At 40.6% G+C, this 12,074-nt stretch overlaps 1 protein-coding gene across 1 annotated transcript in view; it reads right to left on the reverse strand.

The window, feature by feature from the left end:
- Positions 1-375: 375 nt before the first annotated feature.
- The window catches only part of LOC146317094 (protein NLRC3-like), a 47,987-nt gene continuing 36,288 nt past the window's right edge, over positions 376-12,074 (reverse strand). Inside the window, exons 12-19 of the mRNA XM_084733636.1 lie at positions 11,607-11,653; positions 10,993-11,120; positions 10,567-10,622; positions 9,106-9,323; positions 8,359-8,618; positions 4,993-5,106; positions 2,927-3,068; positions 376-2,090 (exon numbers count right to left, since the gene is read on the reverse strand). Of these exons, the coding sequence (XP_084589762.1) occupies positions 1,774-2,090; positions 2,927-3,068; positions 4,993-5,106; positions 8,359-8,618; positions 9,106-9,323; positions 10,567-10,622; positions 10,993-11,120; positions 11,607-11,653 (1,282 nt within the window). The 3' untranslated portion in view covers positions 376-1,773. The remainder of the gene's footprint in view (positions 2,091-2,926; positions 3,069-4,992; positions 5,107-8,358; positions 8,619-9,105; positions 9,324-10,566; positions 10,623-10,992; positions 11,121-11,606; positions 11,654-12,074) is intronic.

A 12,074-nucleotide genomic window follows, 5' to 3' on the forward strand; every position in this document is an offset into this window, starting at 1 on the left:
ACCAGGAACTACAGCTGTTAAATAAATGTAGTGGAGTCAAAAGTTGAAGATTTCCTTCTGAAATCTACTGCAGTAGAAGTAAACAGGAGCATCAAGTGGATGTGCTCAGTACAATACTGGAGTAAATGTACTCGGATACTTTCCACCAGTGGAAATAAAGAAAACAAAGATGGTGCTTTGATGTTTGACTTGAATCCAGCTGCAGCACTTTTTCACCCTTAAAGCTCCTTCAGGGGAAACATGAGGAGAAAAGTGGATTTGAAGACGTTGATCAAATGTCAAATCTTCCTGATTCACAGCTCAACTTGATATTTATGTTGATGGATTTTAGTCGTGTTCATGTCACAGGTTTGAAAGCTGCCAAAACAAAGTAGCTCACAATCACAAATACTTTATTGATCCTCGGGGGGGAAATTGGTCACGTTACAGCTGCTCCCATTCAACAATACAAACATATAGAAGCACAGAGAAATGACAAGAATAGAAAAAGAACAAGTCTGTCAAAATATCGACGTTCTACTACAATATATAAAAGAGATCATAGAACAATAATAACTAAATATATACAACAGCAAGTTCACAAGTAAATATGGGCCTTATTCTACAATATATACCAGCAATATATTCATATTAAAACAGCAATCAATGGGAAATATGAGAAGAAATAGAAAGAACAAATACATCATTATCATCATCATCATCATCATCATCATCTTCATCAGTGGTAATTTAAATTCCTCCAGTTTGATTAAATCAGGGTTTAATGTTTGAACTTGTGTGCTGAGTTGAATTTCAAAGCCAGTTGAACATTTTAAATCCAGTTGAACTAAATGATGAGGACATTGAATTTTTGCCAAATGAAGACAGAAAGCGTCGTCATCAGCAGTTGACAGGAAACGGCGCCATCTGGTGGCAGAAAGCAGCTCCAGCAGGAGCTCCACAACATGAACAACTGCTTCAACACTGATTTCTGAGGGGAAAAAGCTCCACAGGTCGACTTTATGTGTCTGTGTTGATCATGTCATGTGAAAAGCAGCAGGCTCACACATCAAACTGTGATTCACTGATGCTGCAGGAAATATGAGCATCAAAATGTTTTCACTTGTCAAACTTTACATTGAAAACTTTCTGCCTGATCGGCCGCATGTGGAGCAAATCCACCGTATGTGTCACTGATTTCAAAACAAGGCGTCTGCAACATAAAGACAGCAAATGAAAACCATCTTCCACGGCAGAGTAAAGCTTCACGCTGAGTCGTTACCACCTTGTTAAGTCATCATTATCTCATGATTATCATGACTCAGCATGTTGAACCTCAAACTACACAAGTGAGAAACAGCTGCTCCACTTTTATCTGTAATGTACAAATAGTTGATAAAAACACAAACAGCAGAGTTCATATTTGTTGAAGCCACAGGAAGTAAGTTGATCATGTGATTGTTTTGATTCTCAGACAGACAGTCAGGTCCATATATGCTGTTTGTAAAATTTATTTGTTTTGAGTTTTATTATGAACATGAACATTAAAGAAAAATTAGAAAATGTTTCTCTATTACAGTTCTTCAAAAGACAGAAACTTGGACTTCAAGAAAATTACAATCAATGCATCTCTAGTTTTGTTGCATCATAGTGCAAGGCTTTCAGACTCAAAGTCCACTGATTAAAAACATAACAAAGCTCTTATTTAAAGATTACAGTAAGTAATGTGAGACTGTAAAACATTCAGCTGGTGTAGAGAGTCATCATCACACTCCACAGTTTCTTGTTTCTGCTTCAGACGAAGTTCAGCTCTCTGGAAAGGCATGGATCCACCTCACAGAGAGCAGTGATCAGGTCTGAGCTGGGCGCTCTTCCTTTTCTTCGCACTATGTCGATCACGTCTCGGGCTTTTTCTGCTCCGGCTTTTGTTCTGATTGACTGCATTTCTTCATCAGTTATAGTGCCACATCCGAAAAGTTTATCCAGAATCTGGTTCAGGTTAGATTCAGACACTCGCTGTACAAACTCTTCCCGAACTAAGAGAAGCCTGTCCTCTGCTGGGAGCCTGTCGTCTGCTGGGACATTCCTCTGTGGAGCTTCTCTTCTTGGACCTGGAAGATAACCAGAGAAAAGACTCTTTAAAACAGATAGCTTTTATAAATAAGAGCATTTTAAAGTTCAACTGAAACAAAAGTTGATGTTTTCATCTGCTACAGCAACACATCTGCTCTGTAAATCACCTGGAATCCAATCTAATGATCAGAGAAACTGCTTACACTTTCATTTCCATGCATGCAGTAATGTCACTGCAGCAAATCTAATTTATATTTAAGCACCAAAACTAAAATCTGTAGTTCCAGACAGACAGGACAGAGGAAACTCTGCAGAAGAAATCAGTTTTTAGAAGTTCTGATGGAAGTGAGGATTCATGCTGCTTTACTCCAAACAGTTTCACTGTCTGCACTGTGCATGTGTGAGACCTTTTGGACGCGAAGAAGAACAGAGATCATTAATTAACAGATCCTGATGATCCTGTTGGATTTAAACAATCAATGAAGTTATAGCTGCTGTGTCTCGTGTGTAAAAGGCTCACAGGGTCTTAATGTGCAGACACCTCACCCTACTTCTCCCACCTGAAACCATCTAATATTCAGATTCATATTAAGACCAACACACCTGTGGTCGCACAGACGGACACGAGTACATTTGCTACATAGACGACATGGGTGCTGGGCAAGACAATGAGAACTGCACCACTGTGCACCAGGTGGAAGACTGAGCCTAAAATGTTTGATTCATACAGACCCTGGTGTCCATCTCTAATAAGATCCCTAAAAACTGATTAAATGAAGTGGACTGCAGCATGAACGCAGACTGAAGAGGAATCTGAGACAAAAATGAGAATCTGAGAGTAAAAATAAATGCAATAAATGGATGAGGACTTTACCCGTCAGATTAATGTTCCGCTTCCAGACCTCCATCCGAGTTTGATCTTGGACCGTTAATGTCACTCTGTCTGTGTTAGTAGGCAGCCAGACCTCAAACGATGGATGATAGATGGTTCCAAACTCCAGGTCAAACTCTTCTTCCTGAAAACCAAAATGTTAGTACAACCACAATACCAAAAGAGTTGGGACATTGTTGTCAAATAAAAACAGACTGCAATGATTTTCAAATCCTTTTTCACTTATATTCACCTACTGTATCACTGTGATACTGTGATCATCCTTTCTTTTAACACTCAGTCAGTGTTTGTGAACTGAGGACACTAACTGTTAAGGTTTTGAAAGTGAAAATCTCTTTGCACGTTTGTAGAATCTTAACTTGTAGATGCAGCGACAAACTGTGTTTACTGAAAACGGTTTTCCAAAGTGTTGCTGAGCCCATGTAGTATCCTTTATACAATGATGGGGGCAAATCTCTGACAAGTTGAAAATTATTTGCACTGCATTCTGTTTTTGTTCACATTTTGCATGACACCCCAACTTTTTGGAATTGGGATTGTATCTCCAGAGTGTCCAAAGTAAACCAAAGATAACCAACAGCAGTTTGATGAATCATGTCTGCATGTTGCAGCACTAACAAGTCTTTAGCAGTCTGGCCTACAACCTTGCAGTTCTGGTTCAATCTCATCACTCTTGTTGTATCTTTTGTGTTGCAATAGGCAGCTGTTACCGGCTACAGTATTACCTGATATATCAGTAGATGAAATTGAGAAAATTTTGAGTTCATTTCCTGATGATAAATCCCCAGGGTATGATCTTATTTACAATAAACTGTTGAAATCTGCAGCCCTATATATTGCGAGACCTGTAAAATATCTGAATCAATGACGGAAACTACTGCAGGAACAGACGCTGTAAAATGACATTATAATAAAGAGAAAAGAGCCTCATGAGACCCTGTTTTCTCCTGTTTTTCCAATTTAGGAGTTTAGGTTAGTAGTTTGTCAGTTTGTGTTTGGCCTGTTCTTCCCCTGAAGTAAAATAAAACTGCACCTTTTCTTGAACTTGGCTACTTGGTCGCTGGCCTTCTTTGGAGTGGGAAGACTGAGGGAGCACATTATCTGTTATGTCAAGGGTTTCCCTAGACCGGGGCATAACACATGTGTACCACAGAGCTTTGCTGAGGACCGAGAGGACCGGGCGGAGCTGAGACACAGAGCTGACAGACAGCTGCTCAGAGGCAGGGAGCTCTGCAGAGGAGGGTCTGCAGGAGACTGGAGCTTCTGGAGGAAAAAAACACACCAGAGCTGCTGTGATGCGGCTACTTTACTGTCAGGAGAGGAGCTGAGAGTGAATGATTTATCTTCACTCCTGCTTCAACCTTCTGCAGCAACGACAAAGAAACCATAGAACTGCAGACTGGCCAGAGGAGAGCTCAGAGTTTTTTTTTCAACTTTTGGGATTAAAAAGTGAATTTATCTTCATGTTTGCTTGTAAACCTGTGTGCAGCAGCACCATGGAGGAGCCCACAGCGCTGTTTACAGGGTCAGCAAATGACACAATTACAGACATTGTGCTTTTGTACTGACATTTTTGGTCATGTGAGTCAAACTGTGTTGCCACTGAGTTGTATTTTCATGACCATTTATATTGTGCAGCCGCGTCTGACATGAACCGCTAGCCCGACTCACCTCCAAGCGGGCTGCGATCACATGGCGCTGACCACGGCCCAATGGTGGCGAGCCTCCTTTTTGTCCCCCTCCAACAAACGAGTGTTGTGATACTGAGCTCATGTGTGCAGGAGAGCAGAGAGAAAGAAGTTTTTAAAAGTCTCTTTATGTTCAGCTCTCAGTCTGTATCTTCTCACTGAATCTTTATGTTTTTAAATGTAGTTTCTCTCCTCTGTCTGTAGTTTTTACTGTCAGGTGTCCGTTTTATTACACACAGCTGATGTCTGTTGGTCTGTGCTCGCTCACGATAGTCTCAGTAAACTGTAGCTTGTGCTCATCAAGTGCGTGCTGCTTGTCTAGTGGGAGGGTCAAAAAAGACTTTAATTTAAAATACTCACCGTAGGCTGAATTTCACTGGCCTCAGGACAGCCAAGAGTGTATTTTTGTTCATTGATGAATTTGCACTTAGAAGTGGTCGGGATGTTCACACAAGTCTGCTGTGGTTTTCTGACCTGAAAAGATATCAGAACATTTTAACATTTAAATTAGAGGATTCATCCTCAGCCCACACTTTGTACAAAATATATTCCTAAGTTATCTGAAGAGGAGGCCTCAACAGTCTGCATCACACACATCAAATGGAGATCTTCCAGAGGTTGTTTGGTATTAAATTCCGTCTTTGTGTTTCCTTGTTGAGCTGCAGTGGAGGGATAGGATCAAAAACAGGGAATTTATACTGAAAAGGCTCCAGTACCTTTCTACAAAGTTTTTTTTTCTTTTTTTCAAAATTTCTTTATTCAGTTTCTGCAGAGTGTAGAAAAGTACATCAGCTTCACACTGCAGCAAAGTGTCTGCATTAGAGTGAAAGAAAACTCCAACATAAATCCCACTATCCCTCCCAACAACCCATGTCAGATGTGGCCACAATAAACAGCAAAATCGTTACATAGCAACATACAATAAGTAAATGGTTAAAGTAGAGTAAGACAAAATAGAATAAAATATTGGAATAAAGTGGAAGGAAAAAAGAATAAAAATAAATAAATAAATAAATAAGAAAATAAAAATAAATAAATAAATAAATAAGAAAATAAAAATAAATAAATAAATAAATTTAAATAAAGGGGGGAGGGGGTAATAACCTCTCTCTCTCTCTCTTTCCAGCAGCTAATCCGTCTGAGGAGTGTCCTCGGCATCATCAGAAACAACAGTAGAATTATTGCTAATATAAGCCAACAGGGGGTCCCAGGTTTTATGGAATGATGTCAAAGATCCGTTCTGCGAGAACCTTAACTTCCTAACCGTAGAGATCGTAAAACTTCACATATCCAGCAATTGTGAGCCGGGGGAGAAACATGTTTCCATTTGAGGAGAATGATACACCTGGCAAGCAGGGTAGTAAAGGCCATGACACGCTGTGTAGTAAGGGGCAGATTTTTAGTCGGAGGTAGACCAAGAAGAGCAGTCAGGGGGTTCGGTTCTAAATTTATGTTGAGAGCCTTTTTGAGAGTTTGGAATACATTGGACCAAAAGTTGGCCGGCCTCGGGCACGTCCAGAACGTGTGAATGGTCAGCTGGAGACTGTTTACAGCGGTTACAAGCATCACTGTAATTGGGATACATCTTAGCCAGTTTAACGTTGGAGAAATGGGCTCTATGAAGCACCTTCCACTGCAACAGACCGTGCCTGGCACATATAGACAAAGAATGGATCAGTTTCAAAATGTCTCTCAACTGGACATCGGTGATGTCTTCCCCTAAATCCTGTTCTCATGTATTTTTAAGTGATATAGTCGGGACTGGACTCAAACGTGAAATCCTATTATAGATGGCAGATATCAGTCGTTTTTGTTGCAAATTGAGAGAGAGGAGTTGGTCCATTTCAGCTTCAGGGAGGCCGTTTGGGAAATGTGGGAACTGTTTTTGAATAAAATGTCTCATTTGAAGGTACCAAAAAAAGTGTCTATTGGGAAAGCTGTATTTGTGTGACAGAGATGCAAAGGAAACACCTTCATCGTATAGGTCATTAAGTGTTCTGAGACCCTTATCTGACCATATGTGAAAAGTAGGGTCAGAGCAGGAGGGAGGAATGCATGATTATTCAAAACTGGTGCAAGAATCGAAACCCTATGTAAGCCGTATTGCTTCCTGAATTGGATCCAAATTTTACTTGTATTGGTGACGACCGGGTTAGGTTAGATGTTATGGGCAGTTATGGGCAGCTATGAGTAAATTGTAGAATGCAGGGAACAGGAAGAAGATGATATCTCAGTATGGGCCCAGGGTGGACAAGCGCCTATACCTTCACAGTGGAGCCAGTACAGCAGTTTATTAATGTTGCAGGCCATTTTAAGGTCTCCTGGGCTGTTTCCCAGAGTTGGAAAACAACAACATACGATGCACGTAGCGCTATGAAGGCTCTGGGAAACGGGGCCCTGGTCATTTTTCCTGGATGTGTGTATTCTGAGCAGAGTGAGGAGCTGCCTCTGGGAGGCGCTGTGGCACTTGTCTAAAATGGCTGCAGTCAGAACATCACACAGCTGTGCCTGGTGGAACAAAGGCTTCATTATGTGGTAGATTACAGGCTCACTGTGAATATTAACCCTTTGTTTAACCCTTTCTTATCATAATATATTGGGGTGGGTTAATGTTCAGTGTTCATTATAATGGGTGCAGTTCTTAATGTCCAGGTTGGTTTTTAAAGTTACTTCAGTGAAAAAAGAAGAATACTTCATTAAACCCTCCTGGGGATTTTTTTTTCACTGTATTGTTAATTTCCTACATGTTGGCTTTAAGTACACACATGCATAGGTGCGATTGTCTGGGTTTTATGACCCCCAAAGTTAAAGACGGTGTTGCAGTGAAACCCCTTATCCTGAAGCAAAGCGGGGAAGAACACAGTTGTTAAACTGTCATCAACTAATCAATTTCATTTGTGTTTGAAAGAATATCTAATATATATATAGAAAGTCACAGCATATCCCATATTACTTTTAATATTTAATTTACATGATGAGGCCAAGTGTGCATTTTATGTGTTACTCAGTATTTGTGTTATTCAGCAGAGCCCAGCAGGTGAACCGGCACGTCTCTGTTTTACTTTATAAGATCATCTTAAAGTCAGAGTTTGTCTGTCGCTCAATTAACCATCTCTGAAACAGGACTGAAAAACGTCTTTGCTTTGGAAAGAGTATCACCTCAAACTTATATAAGCTGTTAAGTCTTATGTCCTAAAACCCTGAATTCTAATTTGGCTACTGTGTGCCAATTCATATCTGTGGCAAATACTCTGCTCACCACGGCCACTTTGGTACCTGCAGACTTACAAGAAGTTTTCTGACAGCTATGAATGCAGCATGAAGCAGCAACAAAAACTGTCAATACAGCTTAAAGTAAATTTAGTGAAAAAGAGACTTTATCATACTGGATGATGATCTGTTGTTTCTTTGGTGTTGGAAGTTATTTTGAAATATCAAGATATTTCTGGGAAGAAAAATGTGTCTGACTGAGACTGTTGGGAGTTTCATATTCACTTCAGACAAACTGTTGAATACAGATTTAAGAGAACAAAGACTGTGGACTCTGTCCTCCATCAAGTACTCTGAATATACATAATCAGAATCTGAACAGGAGGAATCATCACAGCAAGAACAGACTGTTCTGTCTTCATATGGACACCTGACTGACAGACTGAAAAAGTGTGAACTTGTCATTGAAGACGGATCAGACAGAACTGGACAGACAGCTGAAACATTAAGCTTTACCTCGTTTGGAGGGGTTCTCCCCGGCACCAGAAACACATACAGTGTCTGTATTTCTGGGTCTGTAGGTTCCAGGAACAGCAGAACTTGTCCCCAAACTGGTTTTGTCCACAACCTCTTAACAAAGTCCCAGACCAGGCCTAAGAGAGACAGGTGAGGGACTTTGACAGCCACATGAGTGTCTGTGATCTCCAGCGGCTCGAGGACGCTCATTCCATCATCAGTGATGTGGACGACAGACAGCAGACCATCAGGCAGCGGCTCTGTGAAAACAGAGAGGTTAAACTTTTGTTTTACTGATAATAACCTCAGTACAAAGTTAGTCCTCACTTCAGTGGATTTACAGGACACCAAGTCTAGTCACTGAACAATTAAACTGTTGCCCAAGTTGAGTAATTTATTGAACAGCAGTGAGCCAGTGACGGATTGTGCTCTTGACTGCTGGGGGGAACTACAAGTCCAAATGAAAGAAAAAGGGAAAATATAAAAAATAAGTAAAAAATAAAAAAAATAATAAATAAAGAACTAAAAATTAAAAAAAATCTGTGATCAACAGATGATATGTCCTGACAACTTCAGTGACATTGTGAACTTTAGTTTTGCATCATAAATTTTTGCCTGAAAAGTAACTTTTTAATTTAATTTAATTCAATACACTGCAGCCTGTAGAGGGCGCTAACAGGACTTTAGAGTTTTATCATTGCTCAAGCAAGACTCTCAAAGACTCACAAAGCACCATAAAGTCCTCACCATCCATAATTTCACAGTGTGGGAAGTGGAGCTGACAGACAGCAGCTTCCTCTGAACACTTGATATCAAAGAGCAGCCCTGCAGGCGTCTTCCCAGCTGATTGGAGGAGCCTCTCATCCCATTGGACAGTCCTGTAGAGCAGCTCCGCCTCCCGAGCCACAACAAACACCAGTCCAGTCAAAGCACACTGGAACACACCTGGACCAGGACACCTGAACCTGCAGGACACAGATGGGTTGATTACAACAAGCTTTCAGCCTGCTGGTCACATGATCTGTTGAGTTAAGACGAGCAGACGCTCTGAGTTTTTATTCAGCTCGTACGTCATGTTTTTCATGTTTTAATCTTCCTCTCTGCACAGTCACAACCTGAAAACTCTGAACTCTCCATCCAATCATCCAACAGATCATTGATTGATCAGGTGATTGATCAGGCACCAAACAACAACCGATCTGTCACAAAAACTTCACCACAGTTCTAAAATAAGTCTTTAGGATCACCTGAACCACCAGGTGAAACTCCTAAACTTCAATTTTCCTGTGATTGGTGGTTGATCCTCGAGATGAATGACAGTAATTAAGAAGCTTCAGGTCCATCTGTGAAACCCCCACTGTACTGTGGGTTTAATGCAGTGCTGCCTGAGGGGTCAAAGGTCACAGACAGTCAGTGTTGCTTTTCAGTCTTGCTCCTTACGTGCAGAGATTTCTCTGGATTCTCTGAATCTTTTGTTGTCATTATGGTGGTGAACTTCAAACCATCCATGCTTGTGAACCACTGAGTCTTTCCAGGACGCCCCTTTAATACCCAATCATGATCCTGTCACCTGTTACCAACTCACCTGTTTACCTGTGGAACGCTCCAGCTGAACTGAAAAGACTGAACTTTTCAATGAAAGGTTAAAGGGATAGTTCATCCAAAAATGAAAATCCAGTCATTATCTACTCACCCTCATGCTGATTGAGGGTCAGGTTTATTTTGTTAGTCTGAAAAACACTGCTGGAGTTTCAAAGGAAAACAGTACAGACATGCTGTTTGCACACCATCACACACCACACACACACAGTTCAGACAGTGTGCATGTGAACGTGGCTTCAAGCTAAAGATCTACAGTGAAGATTCAGGATAAAAATATGGTGTAAATAATATTTTAGTCAACTTGGCATGCTGGGACTTTAAGAGACTTGGATTACAGCAGATGAGCAGCAAGGAGGCATTTTAGATTTTTATTCTGTTGCTTTTTACATTTGAAAACTGATCACCATTCACTTCCACTGTCTGAGAGATTCTGCAACTCTGTTTTCTTCCGAAACTCCAGCAGAGTTTTAATGACTAAAAAAATAAACCTGACCTTCAATCAGCATGAGGCTGAGGAGATAATGACTGAAATTTAATTTTTGGGTGAACTATCCCTTTAAGTGCTGAAAGGAGTTGAAGTATTTTGTTGTTTTATGTTTTGGTTACCTGTAAGAAGTCTTTCCAGCTTCAGTCAGCAGCTCAGGTGTGAAACTTAACTTCTCCTAAAATTGAAAAAAAAGGTCCAAAATTAGTGACTTAAACTGGACAGGAGAGTTAATTAGAACACACTGAGACAGGAGCAGAAACTGGCCACTGAACTCTCCCTGTTATGTACAGGTGACAGGATCCTCACTGTTTCACTTTCTACTCTACGTTCACTCTTTACTTTTTATTCATCACTTCGTTATCTCTCATCAAAATGACTAAATTATTATTATTCAGTGAAATGATGCTGAAGCCTGCAGGACTGTGTTGGACAGCAGCTCATAGTTTCATATTAGTAGAATTTAGAAGATAAGAAATATGAAACACTGGAGGAACCAGAGTCTGATCATTGACAGATGAATCAAAATGTTCAAGTGAAAAACTGACATTTGAGTCGAGAGCCTCTGGACACACGAGCTGCTGCTGCTGCTGCTTCAAGCTCTCTGGATCATCAGGACACAGCTGATCCTCTTCATCCTCACACACATCCAGGTTTGGGTTTGATGTGGACAAATCTGGTGGGTGATTAGAGGCATCACATGGGGAGAAGAAGACACAGCAGATGTCAAACTCACTTTTGGACATCCTGGTGACACAACATTCATAAACCTGGAACAGCAACGTCCCCAGGTCAAGACTGGTCAGGGCTCTTTGTAACAGGACTTCAAAACCCTCCAATAAAGTCAAAATGTAGAAAACATCATGTGAAACTTTCAACACTGAGTACAGACATGTTTAAGTTGAGAGCAGGTCCAAAGAGAGTTGAGACCAAGTTTAGACCGAATAACAAGGACTATTCAAGACCTTCCTGCAGTGAGACAGCACAACTGTAAGACTTCATCTTTCATCATCAACACTCAGAACAGACGAGAACAAAGCAGAACATCCTCTGTGGTTTCTGGGATTAACCTGTTCCATGAAGCACACAGCAGACAGTCTTCTAGATCTGCTTTAAAAACACTTTACGTCTCTGTAAGATTTTCCAGAGGACTTTTACTCACGTCCTTCATGTCTGTCAGGTGTAGCTGTGTTTTCTCTGTCATCCAGCCTGTAGGAAGAAACACACATCCAGCATTTATCAAGGATGAACACAGTTAAAATGATCAGACTCAGTTAGTGGCCTTCTCTTCACCAAACCAAACACAACCAGGATCACCAAACTGTCCTCTGTCAACCAGGATTTTACAATCCAGCTACGAGGACATTCTCATCAAACAGGGAGAAGTCTGGGGAGGTGGGCTTCAATAATGGACAATCACATCAGCTCCTGTCATCCTTTTAAAAGCAGCCGAATACATCCAAACACCACATATACCATTTATATAACATATACACCATATATACCATATATAACATATATACCACATATACTGTATATAACATATACACCAGGGGTATTCAATTAAAATTCAAAGAGGTCCAGTTAGAGAAAATTTCCTAAAGCAATGGTCCGGAACATCATAATGTCT

Source organism: Lutjanus erythropterus, chromosome 13, assembly GCF_056507025.1.
Source record: "Lutjanus erythropterus isolate fLutEry1 chromosome 13, fLutEry1.hap2, whole genome shotgun sequence".
Classification (NCBI taxonomy): Eukaryota; Metazoa; Chordata; class Actinopteri; order Lutjaniformes; family Lutjanidae; genus Lutjanus; species Lutjanus erythropterus.